The sequence below is a fragment of the Colletotrichum fioriniae genome, assembly GCF_027942845.1.
Source record: "Colletotrichum fioriniae strain IMI 355084 chromosome Unknown scaffold_6, whole genome shotgun sequence".
Classification (NCBI taxonomy): Eukaryota; Fungi; Ascomycota; class Sordariomycetes; order Glomerellales; family Glomerellaceae; genus Colletotrichum; species Colletotrichum fioriniae.
In genome coordinates this window covers 2,950,670-2,975,820 of record NW_027076842.1, presented here as the reverse complement: position 1 = coordinate 2,975,820, position 25,151 = coordinate 2,950,670, and the positions used below count along the sequence as shown (strand labels likewise).

Below are 25,151 nucleotides of genomic sequence, written 5' to 3'. Positions count from 1 at the left end.
CTCCTTTTATTTAAAGTTTAAAAACGAGTTTTATTATTAATTATGATTATTAATTATACGTTTTATATTTTACTAAATTTTATAAATAGTAAAGACTTTTTTAAATACATACTTATTATTTAAATAAATATAAAACCTTTACATATTATATTATAAAGTCTTTTATAATTCTTAAGAAAACGAAAAATCATACTTTAAAGTACTCGTGCTTTAATTAATATAAACTATTTATTTCCATTTATATATAAATAAGTAATTAAAAAAGTCTTTAAATAATCTTTAAAATATAGCTTAATTATTCTTTATTTTAAAATATATTTTAAAATAACTTATTTTATATAAATAATTATATAATATTAATATTTTAAGTAACTTTAGTCCCTTTTAATCTTTACTTTTTAAATAGTTAGTATAAAGTTTTCTTAAGTATTATTAATATAAAATATTTAAACTAAAAGTATTAGAACTATATTAAATTTATTTATTTACTCTTTAGTTAATATAAAGAATAAAAGTATATACTAATTATAAATAAAAATTATATTTATTAATAAAAAAAGATTTCTAAGTAATAAATAGAATAAATAGGGCTTATATTTCTAAAAAAATTAAGTTAACTTTTCTTAATAAACTATTTTATTACGACGTTTTTTAAATAAGTTATTAAAATAAAAAAGTATAATTAAAACTAAAGTACTAAATACCCGTTTTTCTAAAATAGGGCTTTTTAATATAACGTTAATATAGAAAATTTTTAATAAAGCTAATATTATAAAAGAAAATTAAGTTTTTAGTTCTAAGTCCCTTTATCCTTATAAAAAACGTTTTAAATAATCTTTATCCTGTAAGTAAGTATAAAAGTAAAACGCCGTCTTAAAATTTATATTCTTAGTCTTATTATATTATTAAATTAATTTAAGTTCTAAAAGTAATTAGTTATTAATAAAATAAATTATACTGTAATTATTTATAATTATATATTTAAAAAAGAGGTATAAGCCCTGTAAAAAGAATAAAAAAAATAATAAAATTAGCAGTTTTATTATTTATTATATTTAATTTTAATAATAGAGCGATATTAATAATTATAATTATAATATTCGAGAAGTAAAACGTTTTAAAATCCTATTTTTTCTATTAACTTTCTTAGTTTACTTTAGCTTTTTATTTTTATTTTATTTTTATTATTATTAAATTTATTAAAGGCTTTTATTTATATCTATTTTTCTTTAAAATAAAATTAGTATAAAAAATTAGTATATTTATTAATATTTAAATAAGTAATTATTTTATTAATTTTAGTTCTATTTAGTTAAATATATTCTTACTTTGTTTTTTTAATAAGAGCGAACTCTACTTTTTATATATTTAATTAGTTTTTTAATAATAAGTTTTTTTATAAAAGTAGTTTATAAATAAGTTAGGTTTTATTTTATTTTACTTAGAAAAGTTTAAATAACTTATTAATATTATAAAAATTATAAAGTTTTATTTATAATTTTTATTATATACTACCTCTTTATATAAAAAGTTATTAAATATTTTAATATAATAGCTTATATTAAGTACTACTTCGCCCCTTTATTCTATTTTTTATAATATTAATAAGCTCTTAATTAGACTAATTTAAAATAAAATAGTAAGCGGTTATATAAAAAAAAGATTTAAAAATAAAAGTCCCTTAGACCTTAAATAACTAAAATTATACTATATAATAATAAACTAAATAAAAATCCTTAATTTAAATAATAAAATTAATATTAGAGTTTATTTTATTTATAATTATATTAAATTCCTCTCGGGTAATTATAAATAAACTTAAGTTACTCGGGGTATATTTTTACTTAAAAACTTTAATTATTATATAAAATAAGTAATTAAAGTAAATTAATAAGTTCTTTTTTATATTTCTTAAGATATTTTAAGTAACAGAGTTAGTAATTTAGCAGTTTATTAATTTATATAATTTTTTTTTATAACTAAGAGATCGTTTTAAATATTATTTATTAAATAAAAGAGGTATATTTTTTAAAAAAAATATACTTAATTAATTATAATTAGCTTAGGCCTTATAAAAAAAAAGCTATTTTATAAAGCTATTTTATTATATTAAATCGTCCTTAATATCGTTTTTTAGGGCTTTTTATTAAGTATAATAATTAAATTATTAATTACATTTAGTTATAACTATTTTATAAGCTTATTTTTAAGTAGTATTTTATATTTTAATATATTCTTTAATAAATAAAATAAATTTAATAAAAAATAAAGGATTTAAAAAATAATTTTATATTATTTAAATTAAGTAGGTCTTAAACGTTTTTTTAAGCAGGCTTTTTATTTATAAAATAAAGTATTATTTTAGTTAGTTTTATTAATAATTAAGCTTATACCTAATTACTTTAAAAACCTTTTTAAAAAAATATAATTATTTAAAAAATAGGTTTTATAAATATAATAAGAATTAAAATTAAATATAAAAAAAATATAATAAATTATAGTTCTTAAAAAAATAACTTTTTTAATAGAAGTTTAGTAATTTAAATTAAAACTAAGCTTATAATTATTATATAATTATAAATAAGGGTATTAATATTAAATATAAAGAATAAGTATTTATTAAAAATAAGAAATAGGTACGAGGTTCGCCTTAAAATAAAAAGTATAAGTAAGTATAGACCTTAAGTAATTACATAACTGAGGTTACGTGATATGCAGTAAGGCTATAAATAGTTAAAGCCATCACGACAGAAGACAAGTTACTATCAACTCAGAGCAATATTGGCTATAGCTGAGGTAGTCAAATCATTTAAAACTACTCTCTTTGCTCAGTCGCCGGCTGGTTATCTAGCACCCACCTTACTCCATCAACAACGATCTCTGGCTGCGTCATCTGCACGAAATGCCCACTCTCCTTCGCAAACACAATATCACTCTTTCTAGAGAGCTTCAAAAACTCCCTCATGAGCTTCTCAGTTTTCGCATCAACGCCCTCAATCATATCTCTCACGTGCTTCCTCTCCTCCTCCGTCCCATTCCCCTTCGCGACGCCCACAGCGTAAAGCCCGCTCCAGTCCCTGCTCCGCGTGCCCACAATCACACACACTGGCTTGTCCCCAAGAAGCGGCTGCTTCTTTGCCAGGCCCTTACTCCTAAGCGTCTCGAAACTTTGCGCGTAACCCTCGAAATCCTCTCGTTGTGCAATCAGCTTGTGTTTCTCTGTGGCCTCCTCCGCGATAAAGGCGTCCCATTCTTCTTTTGTGAGCTTATGTGACGTCGTCAGTCCCCAGCCGTCGTATGTTTTGACTCCGGCGGCAATCTTTTTCCAGAGGATGGGGTCGTTGACATCTAGCACGAGCGGCGCCGTCTCATGGTTCGCGTCCACAAGGACCAGACCCGCGACCTGCTTGATGCCTTTGAGGGCAAAGTATTCGTGCGTGAGCACACCAGCCCAAGAGTGGCCCACGAGAATGAGTGGGTTAGGTATGGGAGCGTGTTCAATGAGGAGGGCGAGTTCTTGGGCGATGTTCTCGGCTGTTGGTGGGTTGGGTGAGGGGTCCGAGTGGCGGTTGCCGGAGCGGTCGTACATGTAGCTCCGCAACTGGGAGGGGCCGAGAAGTCGTACTACGGCTTGCCAGTTGAGAGCATCGCTGGCCACACCGGAGACAAAGAGCACGACGGGTTCGGCGGGACTGCTTGGGTCTGGACCGTGAGCGTAGATGGCTAGGGAGTGGGTGCCGATATTGACTAGGCGGCCGTTTGGGGGGAGGGGGGAGGCCATTGCTGTAGAGTTGACGCGAGACGTCTAGGTAGGTTATATAACTCAACAACTCGCGGACGTGCTAAAGCTTTGGAAACCACGGTTGGAAAGTATGTGTGGGATCAAATGTTTGAAAAACGCAAGTTGGTATTTGTAGTAAAGATATTCAAGACAACGAAGAATGATGAAACGGCTTTGTAATATCACCAATCAGCGCCCTTCTGAATACACGTGAAGCTACGCTGTTCTGCACGGCCCACCATTGCTTACATTCGTAATTTCGTGCTTACTTCTTCCTGTTAGCGACCTCCTTTACCTGCCAAACCTCCACGCCCGAGATCGCGCAATCTTGTGGCATAGCTTAATCTGGTCAGTCCTTTCAAGTCATGCCTAGACGAGCTATTATGGAATCATCCCGTCCACGAAGCAAAAAGCATAGGATCCATACAGCCATCATAATGCGTCGTCTCTGAGCCAGTGGTGCTAGGATTCCAGGCTCCGCTAGCAACGTCAACCAGAAAGGATGATGCGACCTCAACATCAGCAAAGGGTCTTTTGTTGGCCCTGCGGGCGTTCTCGGGTGAATGTCGGCCTCCATTACCACGACAAGTGGGCGAGTCTCCAGCAATCTCGCTGCGGCGTCGAACTAGCAATTTCTCAATGATTTCTCTGCTTCTTTTGGCCCCAGACCACCGGGGCTCTAGGTCTTTGAGCGATCGGGCACACTTCTCAGCATCTTCCAGAAGAGCTGGGTTGCTGCGATCGATAGGCACTCGAAGACTGCAATTGAAGCCTTGTAAGCATTTACGGCCAATATGACAGGGATAAATATCACATTTAGGCTCCAACTTACAGGATGATACCCGACAGCGTAAGATAGTGAATACATAGAGCCAGATGGTGTGAAGCTGGCACCAAGTCTCGAACCATATCAGCGACATAGATACAGCCTCGTGCAGCATTAATGCATTGATCTATGGCTCCCGAGACGTCCACTTCGTCTCGTTCTGCCGAGTCTTTGGGATAGTTCAGGAAATATCTGCAGTCTATCAACAATGTCGTTCTACTATCACATATCAGGAAGTCGTTTCACCTACCGGTACAAGTTGATAAGAGATCCTGCGTGTAAGAAAAAGGTGATAACACAATGGACCATAGATATATCGCCATGGCTCTTGTTCTTTCTGTTTGCTGAAAATTGGATGTCGCCCGGCAAACTCTCGAGCCATTTTCGAAGAGCCTGATCATGAGAATCAACCCGAGCCAAGAATCTATGGGTTTTTTCTGCATCCGCAGAGGCGATCTTCCGTAGTTTCAGGGGAGAGCTGAACTCTTGGATCTTGCCTGCCAGCTGGCAGAGTTTAGCAAACGCTAAGAAGCCGCTCATGGGGCTCGTTGTGGCTTCTTGGTTGACAGCGTGTCGGCTCTTGATCCCGGACATTACATCCTCATCGCGTACGTCCAATGGCAGCTCGCAGTAGCAGTCTTCATCTTTTACCGCGAGAGGACGGCCAAGGCAAATCGATGTTGTTCTGCAAAGAGTCGCGGGTTATCAGCCGAGGACCAGGCGTTACTAGGGTGTAATGAGACTAGAGTTACAGTACCTGTCCAGCGTGTATACACACCACCACACTCTCCGAGACTGCTCCTGGAGAGATAAATCCTTAGGTCTCATACAGAGAGGTGACTGCTGATTTACGAAAGCGTTCTTTCCAATCAGCAGACTACCGAGAAACAAACGGAAAGGAAGTCTCACGGAGTGACCACTAACATGTAGCCCCATGTCGATTGCCGCCCTCACGGCTTGTCCAGCTAAATTCCAACTTTGTGATAGCGTATTCCACCCTGCCGAGCACATCGACAAGAGTGCAAGACATTGAACTTTCTCTATGTAGGACTCTCCAGTTGATGCAGACGAGATGAGAAGGGCCTTTTGGTAAAAATCGATACCGGGTAGCCCGCTCTCCGAGTTAGACGGTAATAGCCCTGACGCACACGCACACACGGCGAAGAAAACCATAAGAAACCTTCCCCTCTTAGGTGAAGAAGAGTCTGGCCCGGCTCTCAGAAGCTTCTGATAACGATTCATAAAGTGAGGCTTGATGAGAATAGGGAATATGTAGTGGAGCTTGTCGAAGTATAGGCTCACAAGCAGGTCAGAGACATATTGCGGCGGGCGAGGCAGGCTTTCCGGTGCAGGTATATACGGAAGAGGAGGCCAGAGTTTTCCATGAACAAATGAAGGTATCTCGAGGTCTGGTATGTTTGGTGTTTCGTGGCTAGCTCCGGTAGAAGAGGGCGTGGTTGTAGCCAAATTCGGCAGGAGGCTTTTCGCGGCCTCAACGATGAGACTGTTCGCTGCACCACCGACAAAGCTAGGGATTTGAATGATCAACTTCAGTTACGTGAAATCCAAGCCCACCAAGTGTAACATACCGTAGACGGCCGTAGGAATCTGGTACCAAGGCACCTGCTTGCCCGAGATCCTCAGCAGTTGATTTGGCCGACCTCAAGGTATCTACAACAGTGCCAGAATCATAATTGTCGTCACCCTCGCTGCCTGATGAAGACGTCGCTGACTCCTCGTCTAATTCACCTGTGTTGTCGTCCAATTCAGCACTCCCTGTGTACAGATTGGGGTCTGCACTCTCCCCTGGTTCCTCATGAGCAGATGTGGTTGCTTGACATAAGAATTTAGCAAGTTCTGGCAAAGATTTCAACAAACCAGCTCCTAAGACACAATCAGAAGGCTGAATCTGGCCTGCTGGCGCAGGGGATTGTTGGCTAAGGACACTGATTGACTGTGATAGCTGCCCAGTGAGCACTTCTAACCGTTGACAGAGTGTGTCCATATGTTGGCATCTTTCTTCAAATGAAGTAACGTAGCTGGTTCACAGTAAGTCTTTGTGTCGGGCACATAAGTAGGTTCGGCTATCCGAGAAGAGGGTCTCTTACTAACGACTGGCAGAAGCATTGTCCTTAGTCCCAGGAAATTCGCATGTCTGGTCACGGGAGCTGCAGTTGTGGCAAGGCCGTTTGCCATCGCATTTTATCTGCACGTATTTCTGTCAGTTTCCTCTCATTTTTATCGAGGAGGTGGCATTCTCTACATGTGTTCCTGTATTGACAGACACACCTTTTTACGACGACAAGCAAGACAAGCTTGCCAGACCCGGCCACCGGCCGCATCGGCGGCTGGTGGGCCGTTCGGCGCGACACCAGTGTCGCCTACATTCCCTCGTGTAGACATAATTTATTGAGTCAGAATCGGAGTTCTTTCGCGATACTCGAGTGGTTGAAAGCAGAATTTAAAACACCCTGCTAAATCTAGAATCGTGTAAGAATCAGCACTTGAGGTCACCGGAGGCCGACCGGAGAGGACCTTATCTGCGATTAACGTAGCGCCGACTCCACATTATTCCGCCATGGTCCACCTTCACTATCTTGCGTGGTATTCATCTTAAGGCTCCTGTTTCTGACTCTCATGCCGTAGGTCAACACTCATTCAGCCAACTCAATACTTAAGGTACTGATACTAGAATGTCAAAGGGGGCTCGCCGTCTTGGCCACGCTCATAGTAATACCACGAAAGCAAGATTTAGCGGCAGGGAAGGAGAAGGCTTCATTGTGGAAGAAAACCCCACTGCGACCACTTGACTGCTAGGTTCCCGCTCATGTACCAAACTACATAGTACAGAGGTCATCGAATGCGTTATGGGAACTATTACTGAGGAACTCTTCTTAAATCGGTCTGATTCAGGATTCTTCCAGGGCCTACAACTGCAACAATGCACTTGAGTCCCTTATCTACGGGGACAGGCACTTTACCAATTGTAGCAGACTTCACCTGTGAACATGGCAATTTTATCTCGTTGTCGACCGTGCACATAATTTATGATGGGCCTTTAGTAACAGAAGTATCCTTGACAAACTATTGATTGCTACGACAAACTGCCAGGTATAGGTTTGAGAATTCTATTGTAAAGTTGAGAAGCACTATGAATATACGTGTCCATACTGAGATCATAATCTCTTGACGGTGAAGGCCGTGTATGAGAATAAAACTGCCTTCTTGGAAAAGGAAGGTTGAAGTTGAGGGATTGTGAAAAGTTGTAGATGTCGCCGTTGCACCTCTTCAGAGGTATCAAGGGAAGCTCAGGAACACTGGGCTATTTCGGTCTACATAGTTTAGAATTCGGCCTCAACATCTGGGTTGGAAGGCGACTTACTACCGAAAGACGTCGTGGAGCTCGGATCATGTACATATTGTGCATCATCTGGACCCGATGAACTCTGTTAGTGAGCAGTCTCGAAATATCATATGACATTATGCCTTACGTGCACATTGTATGTCCCACTTCCAAACTTGTCTCGTAATAAGGAGGTAAGCTTCGCAGGGTTGATATCTCTGGCGGATATGTCCTGGGACAGAGCGGCCCCATCAACGGACTCATCTTCGTCATTCGATGTATTGAGGTGATTTGATGTCTTGCGTTGAGACATGACAAGCTTTCTGACACGAGGTAGGAACTTCTCAGGAATGTAGTTGATCTGAAAACAGTGTGTATGCTGCTAGACGGTTGCGTGGTTTTCGATGAGCCAAACCCTCGAAGGGCCAGACTAATAGATATAACTTGAAAGTACCTCTCCAAAGTAGGCGACATGCAGGTGCGTCTCCGTCATCCTCCGCAGCTGTCAGCCCCCATCACCGGAGTCTTCCATGCCCAGTCAAATGGAAGAATAATTGGGAGAGTTTCCTTTACCAGACCCGATCTGCCTTGGAACCATTTGAAACTGTTGCTGGGTCCGTTGAATGGCCCTCCGTTCTACCATTGGTGGACGCCAAATGTGCAGAAGCGCTACGGTGGCGCCTCGACAGGCTGTATGGAAGAAAAGTTCGTCTTGCTTTTTCCACTTTCTCTCACCGGGCGGTAAGGCTCTGGAGTTGGTGGCTCAGCTGACAGGGTGACAGGCCGGGAGGATCTATTTTCAAAACGAGGTGCCATGGGGGCGGGCTGCACAGCAGGCTGGGCAGCCAACCGACATAATCGTTATGGCAGGGGCATAAGATAGCGCACCCTCCTTTTAAGGCCTTTTGTTCTCATTCATCTATGTTCAGTCACACTGAGACGGCTTTGTTTGGCCTCTTGCAACCTGTCATCATGGAGACGACGAACAACTTCCGGTCACTGCCATCGAGTCCGGGCCTGGATTCGACAAGCCGTACTGATTATGCCCAGGACTTTACCCAGCCTCAACGGTCAAAAAGTTCAAACGACTTAACAACCGCAAATTCTCAATTGCGGAAACTTTCCGTTACCGAAGCGATGATCATCAACGAGAGCACAGCAGTGTATAACGACTCTACCGAGATGGACTTGTCGCAGCAACCCTTTCGGAATCGTTACAATGGGTCTCCAAGCCCATGGCCTGAGAAAGCGAACCAAGACAACACAGCGGTCCATGGGTCTCTAGCCAGCAATGGATATTCATCAATCATTATGGCCGAGCAGATGCGAGGGCTTGGACTTGGCAATGGTAGCCAAGAGCTTCACCCAGTGCCTACTATCATGGAAGAGAGTATATCTGAATTGGTGGTAAGTGAAATGTATGATTGTATACTTTGAGATCAGCAACTAAGCCTCAATGGACAGGACACGCCGTTGTCTACCGACCCCAGAGAATCTAGCCCAGCTCCTGACGCTGCTCTGGCCTCGATCACCGGACATGGTCTACCACCTACATCGGCCCTGTCTGCTTCCAGCTTGCCCTTAGAACCTAGCGAAGTCATGGACCGCGGAGATCAGATGTATACCAAAGCAATGAGTCAAGGGCTACTTCCTCCATCACCAACTCAGGAGGAATTCCTGACAGACCCATTCGAAGACCGTCTGTTCATGTCCTTCGCCACAAACCCTCAAAATCAAAGACAATTCCTACCAAAAGGACAGCTAAACAACCTCATTCACAAAGCATCGGTAATACGAGAACTAAGGAAGAAAATCCCGCGGATCAAAAAGTACAGCTTGGAAAGATTCGCAAACATGATCTGTGAAAATCCCAACCAGGCCAAGGGACTTTCTGAGCCAGCTTGTGGCAAGTCTTATCAGAAGATTTTCGCAATACTTGTGTTGATCAATATGGTCCCCGCCATCGCAGGATTTCTGGAGGAAGGTATCTGCGACGCAGATCTACCCCTTGTGAAAGCTTCTGAGAAGGGTGGGATATTCGACCTGCGAGTCGAAGCAAGACGCGACTTTCCATTGAAAGCATTCAAGTTCTGGACACGAGTAAACATCAGAAACTTCGAAGAGTACCAATGGACAATCCTCCCGCCATTTTTCACCAAGGGAGAGAGAAAGAACGTAAAGCATTATGTGCTTGAGCCTCATATTGTTCTACCATTCACCTCTACCACTCACGCTGATGAGATGGGGTCGGCCGAGATGCACCGAGGAGGGTTTAGTCAAGTTTTCAAAGCTGAAATTCATCCCGATCATCATGACTTCAGCGATCCAGCTCTAGAACCGAGAGTGAGTCCCCACAGCTCCTGTTACGACATCAGAGGTCTTGGAATCTGACATCTACAGTTGCGGCAAAATACCTTTGCGGTTAAATGTCTCAACTCGCCAAACAAGACACTCTTTCAAAAGGAGGTTCGAGTGTTGAAGAAATTCAGTGGAGAATCACACCCACACCTAATCTCACTTTTGGCGACGTACGAGCAATCGAATCGCTTCTACCTGATATTTCCTTGGGCTGAATCCGATCTCATGAAGTACTGGAAAGTGCTGAATACAAAACCATCGAATGCCGCGGAAACAATATTGTGGATTGCGGAGCAATGTCGAGGAATCTCTGATGGCCTCGTAAGGATCCATCAATACAACTCCTCCGATCTACAAGACAAGGAGGCGCAGCCTAATAGCCGACTGCTGTCTCCGTCAGATGCGCTCAATCGAGACAATCACGAGAGCGCTAAACGGCAGTTTGGTCGGCACGGAGACATTAAGCCCGAAAACATACTTTGGTTCCGTGACACACATCAAGGTGTTCTAAGAATCTCAGATTTTGGTCTCGCAGAGTTGAACAGCCGACTCAGTCGTTCTAATCAACATGGAAGCCAGGTGCCCAATTCTCCCACTTATCGACCCCCAGAATGCGACTTACGTCGGCGCATCATCAGGCAGTCATACGATATATGGTCTCTTGGGTGTTTATTTCTCGAATTCATCACTTGGTCTCTTGGCGGCAAAGACTTACTCCTTGAATTTGCCCGGAAACGAAGTTCGCCCGACCCGTATATGTCAGGCATTGATTCGGATACATTTTTCCAAATCGATGACCCTGAAGCGAAGGACTCGACGGCAGCTTCAGTGAAGCAAGCTGTGATCGAGGTGAGTCAAGCTAGCCTTCTCCATCAGTACTCTATTTCTTCGCTCGCTTTCAAAAGTCTAATGCAACAACGAAATCCCTTTAGTTTGTGGACCACCGACTTCACTCTCATCCTGCATGCAGCGAATACCTGCATCACTTTCTAAGCATGATTATGTACGGGATGTTAGTAGTAGAATCGGAGGATCCCGAATCTGGAGACAGACGAATTACCTGCATCGAAGTGTTACAAAGGCTCTCTATATGGCGAAAGATGTGCGTCTCGTCTGCAAAGTTTTGTTCAGAGCCTGCCGAGAGACCTTTGGATAACCATAGCTGGCATCACTCTCCTGCCAGGGTTAGCTCAAGTGAAGGCCTCGCAGCGCATCAGAGCCGAGTTGGTAGCGGTTTTAAGGGTCTTCAGAAACGGTCAAGTATGAGGAAAGGCTCTAGGTCATGAATAATTAGGTGTTTGCGTGGTGCTTTCCAGTGCCATTGTGATCCAATTGTTAGGTCTGCCGAGCAAATTTGATGAACTATGCACCTTTCAGGTACTCCCCGAAGAGATTCAGGACCTGTTCGTGCCGTTCTTTGCTAACACTAGCCTATGGGCCAAGAAATCAGGGCGAACCATGCGGACATGGAGTAATGCCAAGAAAGGCAGCAACCTATGTGGGCAGCGGTTCCAGCAGGCTGGGAGCCGATCCCTCATCTTATCATGCAGCTAGAGTCCTCGTCTCGGGAAAGACTGCAGGATTCGGCGGTTCTGGCCAGCCAACATCAAAATGAGACACGTGGTGCAGTCTCGCGCGGATACATCCACCAATAGATTACATCCGGTCTCCTGTTGCTGACCGCATACCAGCCCGCGTGCTGCAGGCTGCAATGCGTCTTTTAGAAGCACGTCAATATTTCCCCTCAAAGCAGCAGGCTCGCAATTCAATGGCACCTTCAAGACAACGACTAGTCGCTTTATTGGGCAGGCGCTTCAACGCTTCGGACAGGAGCTCAGCAGCCACGGCTTGGCTGGATCAATATTTGGGGGTGGCCGAGCAGGCCGTGGGCTCATTGGCTCGCGATCATCAACAAATGTGACCGTCCTCATCATCATGTCCCAGATACCAAGACGTGCCAGAGCCTTATCAACTCAGCTACAATGCTACGGCGGAAACATCCGTGGCTGGCTTTGCGTCGCTTGATATCCCTTGTGTTTCCCTTTCTGCCTTGTTTGTCGCAACTTGGCCCCCTCTCCTCCTCCCATCTCTGACAGAGCCCCTCTCTTCCGTTGGTTTCGGTTTCTCGTGCCACCGAACATGTCTCACGACAGCAACTCAATGGACTCATCATTAGGTGACCAGATTTGCCAGCATTTCGTGCAGAGCAGATTCGATGAGCGCAGGCCGCCCTTCTTGCCAGACGGCTGTATTGAGAGCCTCATTACCGAGGGCGCGATTTCCAACGAGCTTTTCGACGAAGACGATGATCCCCAAACACCAGAAAAGGCACTGATACGCTTCGTCAAAGAAAAAGCAAAGAAAGTCTTTGCGATCACAGTATGTAGCGGAATCACCGGATCCGAGCTTTTGAAGACTGTAAGGTTCTTCAAGATCGCCGGTTTCAATGACAGCCATCTTCCGATAGAAAAAGCAGTGACTCCTGGCCAGTATTCCTCCGCTTGGGTCTATCCCTTTCCATTCGATCGCATAGCAGAAAGGCGCATCAAAAGAATATGGAACGGCTGGAGAATAAACAGCTTCTATACTCAGCAATGGGCATTTCTTGCGCCGGTTTTCTCTAAAACCGAATTCCAGCACTACTTATCCCCTGATTGTATCCTCCCTTTCACGTGGGTCAACAACATCGTCAAAGGAGGCATGTTTAGTCAGGTGTATGAAGTAGAAATCCACCCCAAACACCAAGAACATCCAGAGTTGACAGTAAGTGCCTACGCATGAAACCAAAATCGATGTAATCATAAAAAACTCACCTTCATTAGGTAGATGACCGTCCAGCACACGTTGCCATCAAAGAAATTCTTGTCAACAACAACTTGCGTCACGAGATCGAGAAGAATTACGAAGATGAGCGGAAGGCACTTTCCGAAATAACCGATTTACGGCACAACCATATCATCCAACGAATCGCTGCCATTACTCGCGGAGAAAAACGATACTTCATGTTCCAGTGGGCCGATGGCGGCAATCTTAGAGAGTTCTGGAAAGAACAAAACCGGCCCACTCTCACACCGGACCTGGTGAAGCAAACAATCACTCAACTTTGTGGGCTTGCCGATGCGTTGCATGCCTTGCATAATTACAAGGATCAAGGCAATTACCGTCACGGAGACTTGAAGCCGGAGAACATTCTCCGGTTCAGAGACAGCACCTGTGTTGGCGTTCTCAAGATTGCAGACATGGGCCTTGCGAAGCACCACAACGATGCTACGGCAGTACGGAAGAAGGCAACTAGTGCAAAGTATGGTACAGTCCGGTACGAGCCGCCCGAGGTTGTTACCAACCGTCTCGACAAGGCGAGATCCAGACTCTACGACATCTGGTCCATGGGCTGCATCATGCTCGAGTGCGTTATTTGGCTCATGTATGGCTACGAGGCATTGGACAATTTTGACGACAGCCTCAATGATGGATACGATTCCAGTTTCTTCAAGACCAAGGATGTGGACGGGGCGCGAGTAGCAGAAGTCCATCCCACCGTGGTGAAATGGATGAACTTGATGGCTGCCGACCCGCAGTGCGGTAGAGACTCGGCTCTCGGTGATCTACTCGGCCTCGTCAGGAACCGACTGCTCGTCGTTCCTTTGCGCATTCAAGCGCCGACAATAATCCTTAACGGCACTGTCGAAATACCAATCATTGAGGAGAACTCAGAGAGATTTGTATCTGTGACAAGCACCAGTCAAAACACACCCGATATCGGCGAGATCGGCCCCTATCGCGCTGACGCCAGAGCCATGCGATCTGGCTTGGAAAGGATTCTTCGAAAGGCAGATTCCAACCAGACTTATCTCCTTGGATCAAATGATCGACGAATTTCTCATGGCCCTGCATTGGTTCCGCCAAGATCTCAGTCTAACAACTTGCTTTCGCCAATTGCCGCTGAAACGCCTAGAGGGAGCAACCTTTTCCCAGGCACATTACAGGCACAACGTGTAAGTATCGGGCTCCACTACCATACCTTAAGCTCATCAACTGACTTTGATACAGTTTGTATGTATTCTCCCTCAACTTGAGTTCCCCAAACTAACCCCTGCATTGTAGCATGACGTGAGTAGTTAATCGCGACGATACCTGGAGATGGCAGTGAAAGCTGACTTCAGGTGTTAAGTATGTGAGTTAAGTACTCTAGTTCCCTTTTCAGCAGAATATAGCATGACGCACTTCACTAACAGTTGTGAATGGTCCTAAGGAGGTAAGTTGGATAGAGTTCAATGTCGTTTTGATTTCATATGTTAAGTACTTAACTAATGTGCTTTGATTTGATGCAGCACGTAAGTTATCTTTGAATCCCATGCCTAGGCCCCTTTTCTCAGGTCCTTTCTATTTCTAATCGCTAACATGGTTCTTGAATTAAGGCAGTAAGTTAGACTATGCATCTGAGGCTCTTAGCTTATTCGTTAACTGCTATCAGCTTAGCGACCACTGGCGTTTTAGTAGAGACAATGGCTTCGCCAAAATGCTCATCACAAAAATCAACAAAATTGCAAATGACTTGTCGCTTCCCCGGAGCCAGAAGCTCTGTCAGCATTGCGAGAGACTAGACATTCTGGCTACCGGGTTTCACCTTTCTGATACAGTCTCTGATCTACAACACAGAGCCGGCGCGTGTGGTTTCTGCAATTTACTTTTAGAAGCCTGCCAAAAATTGCGAAAATCAGGCTCGTTTCAGCTGAACCGTGAAGGTTCTACCCTGAGGATGTCTGGGATTACCGATCCGATTCTGAGTATTGTTCACGATCCAGGTACGTAAAGGCTAGCTTGACTTCTAAACCAAAGGTAGTTTCCTCTGCTTCCTCGAATGTAATGACTCACAAGGTATGGCAGGTTCAACCGTCTCCGAATATGACAGCATCGGACTTCAGATTGGGTTTCCCAGACTTGCACCCCGCGGCCATCCCCTGTACTTCGAAGTGCTAAGACAGTGGCTCCAGAGCTGTGATCAGGACTCGAAGCATGGCAATTGTCTGCAAGCCGGTGAAGTCAATCTTCCCACGAGGCTACTTGACATCTCTGGTTCGCAGATTCGTCTATGGGAAACAAAAGGCGCCCGTGGAAAGTATCTGGCTTTGTCCCATCCCTGGGGAGACCCTGCGACACATCGACATTTCTGCACCTACATCAGCAATATTGAGAAACACAGAAGAGGCATCGACTTTGAAGATTTACCTGCTACTTTCAAAGACGCAATTATCTTAACGAGAGAGCTTGGCTTTCAGCATCTGTGGATAGACTCAATTTGCATCGTACAGGGACCCGACGGAGACTTCAAGGAAGAGTCTAAACATATGGAAGACGTTTTCAGCTTTGCGTACTGCGTCATTGCGGCCAGTCGCGCTACTGGGCAAGAGGATGGCTTTCTTGGACCACGACCCGACAGGAACTACGTCACTTTCAATCGAAACGGTAGTGGTAACTATCATGTCTGCCAACAGATTGATGACTTCGAAGGCGATGTAATAGAAGGAAGGCTCTGCAAACGTGGATGGGTCCTGCAGGAGCGAGCACTGGCGCACAGGACGATTTACTTCACCGAAAGACAGACATACTGGGAGTGCGGCCAAGGGGTACGCTGCGAGACAATGACAAAGCTGGATAAGTAAGTCAACTTGCCGTGCATGTCCGTATATGACAAGGTGTTGGATCATTCTGACACTTCATGTTCGTAGCAATGTTGCCGCATTCCTCGGTGATCCACGATTTCCCACAATCGCCATGAACTCGCCCAGAGGCGCCAAGATCCATCTCTACCAAGACTTGTACAAACAATACTCGCGTCTGCAGTTCTCTAGAAATGAAGACAGACCATTCGGTATAGCTGGTCTTGAGAAGAGGCTCATCCAAAGCTTCAAGACCCACGGCGGCTACGGTGTCTTTGACGATGGCGGTGGATTGCTACGACGCAGCCTTCTTTGGCAGAGAGGATCTGATTCAACTCTCGATAGAATCATCTTCCCTGCCGAAAGGGACCTTGAAGTTCCTACATGGTCGTGGATGGCCTATAAAGGAGGAATCGACTATCTAGAACCTCCGTTTGATGGCGTGGACTGGGAGAAGAGCGAGATCCAGTCGCCATGGGCTAACAAGTCACCGGATGGGTTCTATCACACTTCGGACAAAAGCCTGGGCATGAGCCTTAGCGCCATTGCTCGTGAGTTTTCTCAGCTCGACATCGACCACTCGGCGAGCAAGCTCATCTTTGACAACCCGGCAAAAAGCGATGGCCAATTACCAAACGTGCGAGTGATTGTAGTGGGAAGGTCTAGAGATAAGACAAAAGATTCTGAGCGGAGGTGTTTTGTTTTGCTCGTCACTCCAAAAGCTTCAAAGAGTGCTGGCGGATTGGTGGTGTATGAACGTACGGGGGTAGGTTACATGCCTGACAGTTGCATTTCGCAGAACGGAACTCCAGTCAAGATACAGTGACGGATGAAAAATTGCATTTTAATCTCAAATTTTCGCGATTTGCAAAGTGAGCAACTGTCAATTTATTCCCTCCAGCCAGGATTCTTCAAGGTCCCTCAGAATCCCAATGGCTGTGCATCCGTGATCCAAGAGCGGAACTGGCTCCCACCGGTGCCTCACCGACTCGGTGAGCCAGGTGTGTCGGTGACTGCGGGGTAGCGGGGTATACACCGAAATCGAGCCGCACTTTGACTCGCAATGGCAGGTGCACACCCTCACCCCGCCATTGACTCACGCTTTTCGGAACTTTTGTCCAGACAGCTCTGTGTCATCAAGCAATTTGAGTCACCTCAAGAGGCGTATAGAAGACGATTGAACAGCCGCCAAGACCCCGGATTCTTCTTCCCCTCGTCAATCGACACTCCCCACCTAGACAACGCGACACAATGGCATCCGCACCCGAAGCCCCGACCGCCGCCATCCCCGCCGAAGCTGTCGGCGACGCGCCCGCCGCCTCAGGAGGCCAGAAAGTCGACCCCTGGAACGTGTCTGGAGAAGTGGGTTTGCGAGTAGCAGCGTATGAGTGAGAAGTGCATATACTGACTCAAGGCAATAGGTCGGCACTGATGGCAAGGTCAAGGCCATTGATTACAAGGTAAGAATTTCAACCCCCCTCGCCAATGGGAAGCTCTAGCTGATCGTTGTCTACTGCACAGAAAATTGTCGACGAGTTCGGAACGAAGCTGATCGACGATGCCCTTCTCGAGCGCTTCGAGCGCGTGACTGGTCATAGGCCTCACCACTTCCTCCGCCGCCAGATTGTCTTCTCCCACCGCGACCTCGACCTTATCCTCGACCGCGTCGAGAAGAAGCAGCCTTTCTTCATTTACACTGGTGCGTTTCCTCGAGAATTGTCCAAAGTCGAAAGGACAATATGGAAAGCAGTATGGGCCAGGATAATGGCTGACAGGGGTGTATTAAGGCCGTGGACCGAGTTCCGACAGCATGCACGTAGGACATGCTATTCCTTTCCAATTGACGAAGTGGTTGTCAGACGTGCTCGATGCGCCATTGGTGGTACGTTGTTCTTGAAGTTACCCCTTAACAAACTCACTCGCTAACTATAGCATAGATCATGATGACCGACGGTAAGAGGCCATGCTGAAGAATACTCCTCGAGCTCTTTACTAAACAGAGGCCATAGACGAGAAGTTCCTCTTCTCTGAGAAGAGAACGGTCGAAGAAGTTCAGCACTACACAAGAGAAAACGCCAAGGACATGTAAGGCTCACAGGAATATTCGCAAGTATACCTCTGACGTCTTGCAGCATTGCCATTGGCTTCAATCCCGAGAGGACCTTCATTTTCTCCGACTACGACTACATGGGCGGCAACTTCTACAAGTAAGTATCATTCATACGCGGCAAAGTAGAGACCTAAAATTGACTTGTCATAGGAACGTTACGCGTGTGGCCAAGAGAATCACCCTCAACACAGCCAAGGCCGTCTTCGGCTTCGACGACAGCTCCAACATTGGCAAGGTTCACTTCGCCAGTATCCAAGCCAGCTCCTCCTTCGGCAACTCATTCCCCCACATCTTTGGCGATGACGAGGCGAAGACTTCCCAGATTCCCTGCCTGATTCCTTGTGCCATTGACCAGGGTTTGTCTTTTCTACCCTTGTTGGCTCTAGAAAGACGAGACTAACACCACGGTAGACCCCTACTTCCGCGTGACAAGAGATTGTGCCGCCGGCCTGCGCTACGCCAAGCCCTCGCTCATTCACTCTCGTTTCCTCGATGCTCTTCAGGGCCCCGGTTCCAAGATGTCGGCGTCAATTGACTCAAGTGCCATCTTCTTGAACGACACACCCAAGCAGATCCAGAACAAGATGAACAAGTATGCCTTCAGCGGTGGCAAGGTTACCGCCGAGGAGCAGCGTGCTGAGGGAGCCGATCCGGATGGTAAGATATCAGGCCAATACCGCAGCTTTCGTGTGTGTAGTAACTAATACCTATCTCTAGTCGACGTCAGCTACCAATACTTGCGCTTCTTTCTCGACGATGATGAGGAACTCGCCAAGATCCGCGAGGACTACCGCACAGGAAAGATGCTTACCGGCGAGATCAAGAAGAGGTGCGCCGAGGAGCTGGCCAAGTACTGCACGGCCTTCCAGGAGCGGAGAGCCAAGGTGGACGAGGAGACTGTCAATCTCTTCTTCAGCCGTCGGCCGTTGTCCTGGGGCCTTGCCGAGAACCTCAAGTCCATTCCCATCCGCGAGGCTACCACTGACGGCCCCGCCGAGGGTGCCGACGGCAAGATGACGAAGAATCAGCTCAAGAAGCTGGAGAAGCAGCGCCAAATTGACGAGAAGAAGGCCGCCAAGGCAAAGGAAAAGGAGGCTGCCAAGGCTTCTGCTTAGAGGCTTAGGAATGACGGATAGGAAAAAGAATATACCCAAGATCTATTGCTTGCAAGACGATGCTTCAAAGACTTTGGAGTGACATGTGCACTTTCTTTAGGCCCAGTAGGTGATTTTTGCGGCAATTTGTGACCTGAGCGGTAGGCTTCTGTCTGGCAACAGCACCCTGTTGGACACCCTGTTGGAAAACAGTCCCGATATCAATGTCCTACTTCTCGTCTATTCAGTTCCATCTTCCCAAACAAAACACGTGTAACCACTTCAGTACATCGCCCAACCACCACTAGCACTAATAACCTGCCCACTAACCCACGAACTCTCAGGACCAGCGAGCCACGTTACAATCCTCGCAACCTCCTCCACTGTCCCCGTCCGATTCTCCACCGGCGTCTGTCTCTTCTGCATCTCCACCAGCTCCTTGGGGATCTTATCCAACATATCGCTCTGCACCGGCCCCGGCGCAACACAATTCACAGTCGTCCCGTTCTCCCCCAACTCCCGTGCCCAAACCCGCGTCAACCCTTCCAGCGCCGCCTTGGAAGAGCAGTACAGCCCCAACCCGGGGAACCCCTGCCGTCCACCCACGGAACCGATGTTGATTATACGTGCGTCCTTAGGTGCCAGGCGAGGGAGGAGGGCTTGGGTTAGGAGGAGAGGCGCGCGGACGTTGAGGTCGTATACTTTTGCAAAGTCGGCGGTGGTGATGGTGCCTAGCGGCGCGTTGAGTTCTGTGCCGGCATTGTTAATTAGGATGTCGATGCGGGCGTCTGGGCCGAGCCAGGCGTCGAGGGCGGCGAGGACTGTTGCTGGGGCGGATTCTGAGGAGAGGTCTGCTTTGCAGGCTACTGCGGAGGGAGTGTGTGAGAGGGAAGTGATTTCTGTGATGAGCGATTGGACTTTGGGGACGCTTGTGTCGGAGGTGTAGAGGAGCATTACCTGTGTGGTGGTGAGCGGACGACAGCAGCGAGATGGGAGGATGATGGAGGGACTTACGGATGCGCCTTTGCGTGCGAGGTCTAGAGCCATGCCTGCGCCGAGGCCGCGGGACGCTCCTGTGACGATTGTCGTCTTTCCTTTGAGCGGTGTCATTTTGGATATGTTTCGATGAAGTCGTGATATGTTCTTGTTGACGAAGGTGATAGCGTGAGTTGGATGGATAGCTTTATCTGAGGAAGCATTGATGCTTTATACAAGATCCCCAACATTGACGGCCTCTAATGCAGCTTACTCTCAGAAGACGGCTGTCTCATAAGTTGCAGTTCCGTCTCACCTACCGTGTAAGTCGGTATCACGGGCCGTGGTCGTCGAGTATCGGCGATCGGGGCACCGCACCCCCGACATTGCTTAACGCCGATCGGGATCTCACACTTCCCTCGCCGTAAGGCCATCGGCGAAGGAAGAGGAGGATCGCCGCCCCTGACGGAACTCTGCATGTAGCGCTTAAACAGACACCTTAGCACCTAAGCTACCTCTTAGCTGTAGGTGCTGGTAGATCAATCAATAGCCTGGCCCCCTGTGGCATGGCAACTTCTTGAAGGGGTCATCTTCCATCTCGGAGTCGGGCAAAATCGGTATCAATTACAAGTGATGTAATGATGTCAACTAATGGCTTGAATGTCCTTTAATAAGTATCTCGCACAGGCCTCTGGTTGATATCATCCAGTTTCTTGAGGAAATATGCGGTGGTTTCTCTCTTACGAATCATTATGGGTGAGAAAACTTCGAACACCTATGGATCGATGTTTTGCAATGTCATGATAAGCTCTAACCGCAGTCAATCTGATAGGCCGGCCAAGAGAGATTTAAGTAAAGTAAAGTGAGGTGTGGAAGAAACACTTAATTTGGTATGCTAGAGATAATACACTGTTAGAAATTACACCTGCCGGCACGACTGCACTGATCAATTATCTAGGGATTTCCATTCTTTGTGCGCCTCCCGATAAGTTGATATAGAACACACGGCAAAACGCCAACTTTTCCATTGGGAAAGGAACATATGGGACTTTATCGAAATCAAAAGGTAGTCTGCAGCTTCGGATAATCCTTGGCGCGCGCCTGTAGATCGGCAAAGATGGAGGCCGAATCGTCACCATCGAGGTGCTCCATGCGCTTTTCGTCCTCGTCGGCAATCTCCTCAAGAACATCCTCTGGGTTCTCCTTGCCAGCTTTGATGTCCTTGGACTTTGGCTCGACGGCATTCCTGATTCCGGACTGACCAATGAAGAGAAATTGAGCATAGGGGTAGTCGAGATGCTCAGGCTTGGTGTTTGTCCACCGCAGGTCGCGGAAGTCGTCCTTAATACTAAATGTCATACTGTCAGCACTACACCTCAGCCCGAGAGGGGGAATAATCCTGGCCTCATGTACCTGTCTGGGAAGTCGGGAGTCTGATCGAGACTAGCATTTGCAGGGCCCTTCTTGTAAGGGTTCTTCGTGCTCAAGATGAAGCTCCCCTTCTCCTTGAGCCCAAGCTCTTTCTGCACCTCGCCGAGGTCAGACGGCAGGGTAAGCATGTACGCGAGATGGCTGTCGCTTCCAGTAGTGGTGATAACGTAGACGCCCTCCCCAGCCGGAGTGGCAGCAGGCGCATGCGATACGCCAGACTTGGTCTGGTTATCAGCACCAGACAAGAACTGCTCCTTCAGCTCGGCGAACGAAGCGCCCGCCTTTTCGACAAAGACCATGAACTTGTCGCGGCCGGTCTCGGGGAAGACCTTCTTCGGCAGGGCGAGCAGGCGCGTGTTGCCCGCATCGCCAATGGGACCGTCGCCCAGGCTGGAGTCTATGCCAATGGGGCGGAGGATCATGTAGCTGCGGGCAATGTCGTCTACTTCCTCTGCGTCGTCGATGTTGACGCGGGCACGGAAGAAGAAGTAGATGATTCCCTTTTCGAGAATCGTGGAGGGGACCTTGTCCTTCTCGCCTGTCTTCTCTGCGGACTCTTCATCCGTTGCCTTGGCTTCTGATTTATCCTCTGTGGTAGTTTCTTCCACATTGTGCTCTTCGTTTTCCTTTTCGGCCTCCTCGACCTCCTCCACCTTTTCTGCCATTGCAGCCTCTTCTTCCTTGGTTGGCTCCTCTGGTTTCGTCGAGTCGTTCGTCGCCTCCTCTTCGCCATCCTTCATGTCTGTGTCGGCTGCCTCTTCCTTTGCCTCGGTCTTTTCTTTAGTCTTCTCGGCTTCGGCATCGTCCTTCTTTTCAAAGGCCTCGTCAATGGTGGTCTGACGGGTGGAACCATCATCTGACGTCTTTGCACGCTTGGCATCTGGGGATCCGCTAGCAGCGTCCTTTTCGATGCCACGCTTCTCACCAGCCGCAGTGGAAGAATCTGCGTGGCCATTGGCGTCGGCAGCACTGTTGGCACGCGATCTTGTTCTTGTAGTGACCATGGTGTAGATTGGTGGTGGAGGTAGGGTGTGTAGTTGGATTGATGGTATTCTTTTCTTGAAGGAGGTTAGAGCTCGAGAGAAGTCAATTGGACTTGTTGAGTATGTTGATCGAAGTAAGGAAAGAAGAGAGAGTTGAGAGAGAAAGAGAGGGTGTCGAAAAGCACTGGTTGCTGCGGTGAGCAAACAGCTTCGAGGCGGAATGCGCGACTGGGCCAGTCTGATCAAGTCCTGATGTCATCGGCGTACGGTCGCACGCGTCGCGTTTCTTTTTAGGATGGGCAAGTAGCCGCCATTATGTAACCTGGCACTCTCTCTGTGACGTGCCACGGTTCCATCTCGCGAATTCGTCGCTTCCGTGCCCTTTCTTTTGTCATCAGGGGCTCTCATGATTGTTGATCGATGTAAGTGGCAGGTTGCATCTTGTGAGTTTTGTGTAAGTCAACGCCGCCCCCACAAACGCGATCATCAAGTTGAGCGTCGCACGCTGTCGTCGGCTGGGTTCATTCTTCCATCATTTCTGGAAAATGCAAGGTACGCTTCGGGTCCAATTTCGAATCCGAAAGAACTTGGGAACAAATTCACTGAACGATGAGAGAGATAGAGCATCCGCATATTATCACATATCGCGTTTTGGTGATTGCGAACTATTGTAAAAGGCGCTCCTCATACCTGCCAGGCAAGACAAAGACGCCAAGAAATACGTCCGAATCAACCGATAGTCAAGTCACGCATGCCGCCTCGCGATGATGGCTTCAAAGACGAGCCGAATCACCATCGCGGCCGTCCTGGTCGCAGCGAGCCCTCACTCAGTCGCGGAGGCTTTCGCAAGGGGCGGGGCTCCTGGCGAGCCCCCTACTTAGGCGCAGAACCGGCGAGACCCTTCAACAACAAGCATCTCATCCCCGATGGCACAATTGGCTAGCGCGTCAGACTGTTAATCTGGAGGTTGGTGGTTCGAGCCCACCTCGGGGAGTTTCAGTGGTTAGATTCCACAGCTTAGAGTGCGTTACCGTTTCTTTTGCACTATCTCACAGCTTTTTGTCCGCCCTGAACCCTTCTTCTCTCCGCTGAACGTCTATCTCGCGCTTTCGGCTTCTTCCTACATGCGCCCGCCTTCATAGCATTAAGGCGCAATTCATTAATTCATATTTATTTTCAGCCATTACGGGCTTTTTCTTTGAGCCAATCAATCGGCGAACCATGCCTAGTGCATGTCGTAACTCGTCATGCGCCGAGTGCATGCCTCATAAGTTTTTTAGGTAGTGAGGCTTGAACTTTTTGTTCGCGCGATCCGCCCCGCGCATCAGAAATTGGTCACCGAGAACCTCGAAAACAAATTGGCGTGGAGCGTCTTGCGTGGCTGAATCTGTATCTGGCTCCTTGACGGGTATCTCGAACTTGAACCATGTCCCTTCTTTTGGCACAATCTTGACATCGTTTTTTAGTGTTATGATTTCGAACGCAAACTTGCCGTCCTTGATGATAATGCCCTTAATGCCAACCCTACTCGGGCAAGAACTGCGCGACACTTCAACCGCAGCCCCGTGAAACTCGGCAGCGCTCAGCTTTGCCGAAGCAGAAGCGCCGCCTGTGTAGAGCTCTGAGCCCAGGATTTCCTCAATATAGCCCAGCCAGAGGCGGTGGAGGGGTTCGAAAATGGAGTATTGTTGGCCTTCGCGGGGTACTTCGTAGAGGCCGCGCCTGTGTCTTTCGCGAGAGGAAAGGGGCTTCGGCTTCAGCTTTTGTTTCCTTTTTGATTCTTCGCGGGCCTTGCGACGGGTCTCTCGGGCGTTTGACGGCGGTGGTGGCGAGCTTGGTCTGAGGTAGAGCGGTCGGTACTGGATTTTCTCGGAAAAGAGGCGATTGGCGCTGTCGGGAGAGTGCGCCCGGGCGAGGAGAGCCTGCGTAATGGGCTGATTTGAGGGGATCATATCTTCCCCAGGGTCTAGCAGAGATTCGCGGGCTTTCGATAAGTGCGGGGGTTGTGTTGGGCCGCAGTGTAGCTGTGCTGGCGCAAAAGATCGCGATGGTGGTGCTTGCTTGTCGAAACTGAAGAGTCAAGGTTGACGCTGGAAAGATGGAAAATTAAATGTTAGTGCCTCCAGATTATGGGTGGGTACGTACTTATCTCCAATTGGTGGCAGGCAGCAGGCAAGCGCCAGAAGCAGGGTGGCTCCTGCAGCAGCAACATGGATGGTTAGTATTTGTTCACATGCCGAAGCCGCTAAATGCCACTTGAGCAGGAGCTCGGCTTAACACAGGCGGGCAGGTGGCACTTGACCTCAACGGTCCACCAGAATTCCCCCCCAGAACCCGGAGGGCAATGACAATGCGACTTGGAGGCTCTCCGGCGCATCGTCCACACCACATACAACACAACACACCCAGTGACCCAGTCTCCTTTTCTCCAAGTCTCAACAGTCCGTCACTTCTCCAACGCCATCTTGCGACTTTGATCGAGGGATTCAGGACATATAAACGGTAGCTTCAATCCTTCGCCGTGTTCTTCCACTGTCGGCAATGGCAAGGGACCTTTGACGGACTGTTTCGGAGCATCCCAGAACGACCA

The 25,151-nt window shown here is 46.8% G+C and overlaps 6 protein-coding genes and 1 non-coding gene across 7 annotated transcripts; 3 read left to right on the top strand and 4 right to left on the bottom strand.

Moving 5' to 3' along the window:
• Positions 1-2,863: 2,863 nt before the first annotated feature.
• N0V96_006210 (uncharacterized protein) lies at positions 2,864-3,781 on the bottom strand (the record flags this gene model as incomplete). Its single annotated transcript, XM_065757635.1, has 1 exon — positions 2,864-3,781. A coding segment is annotated over one exon (918 nt), but the record flags the coding sequence as incomplete, so codon positions are not given.
• Positions 3,782-13,008: 9,227 nt separating this feature from the next.
• On the top strand, positions 13,009-14,384 carry N0V96_006209 (uncharacterized protein; the record flags this gene model as incomplete). Its single annotated transcript, XM_065757634.1, has 3 exons — positions 13,009-13,015; positions 13,064-13,071; positions 13,131-14,384. The coding sequence occupies 3 exons, from the start codon at positions 13,009-13,011 to the stop codon at positions 14,382-14,384; spliced, it is 1,269 nt and encodes a 422-aa protein (XP_065613977.1).
• Positions 14,385-18,662: 4,278 nt separating this feature from the next.
• On the top strand, positions 18,663-19,193 carry WRS1 (tryptophan--tRNA ligase; the record flags this gene model as incomplete). The annotated part of the gene is made up of 2 exons (XM_065757633.1): positions 18,663-18,670; positions 18,806-19,193. 2 exons carry the CDS (start codon positions 18,663-18,665, stop codon positions 19,191-19,193), a joined length of 396 nt encoding a protein of 131 aa, XP_065613976.1.
• A 261-nt stretch (positions 19,194-19,454) lies between these two features.
• N0V96_006207 (uncharacterized protein) lies at positions 19,455-20,282 on the bottom strand (the record flags this gene model as incomplete). Its single annotated transcript, XM_053194086.1, has 2 exons — positions 19,455-20,129; positions 20,187-20,282. 2 exons carry the CDS (start codon positions 20,280-20,282, stop codon positions 19,455-19,457), a joined length of 771 nt encoding a protein of 256 aa, XP_053048662.1.
• A 924-nt stretch (positions 20,283-21,206) lies between these two features.
• On the bottom strand, positions 21,207-22,582 carry N0V96_006206 (uncharacterized protein; the record flags this gene model as incomplete). Its single annotated transcript, XM_053194085.2, has 2 exons — positions 21,207-21,495; positions 21,561-22,582. The coding sequence occupies 2 exons, from the start codon at positions 22,580-22,582 to the stop codon at positions 21,207-21,209; spliced, it is 1,311 nt and encodes a 436-aa protein (XP_053048661.2).
• Positions 22,583-23,481: 899 nt separating this feature from the next.
• Positions 23,482-23,555, top strand: N0V96_006205. The gene has a single exon. It is a non-coding gene; the product is annotated as a tRNA-Asn (tRNA).
• A 271-nt stretch (positions 23,556-23,826) lies between these two features.
• On the bottom strand, positions 23,827-24,513 carry N0V96_006204 (uncharacterized protein; the record flags this gene model as incomplete). The annotated part of the gene is made up of 1 exon (XM_053194084.1): positions 23,827-24,513. One exon carries the CDS (start codon positions 24,511-24,513, stop codon positions 23,827-23,829), a length of 687 nt encoding a protein of 228 aa, XP_053048660.1.
• Between the last annotated feature and the right edge of the window lie 638 nt (positions 24,514-25,151).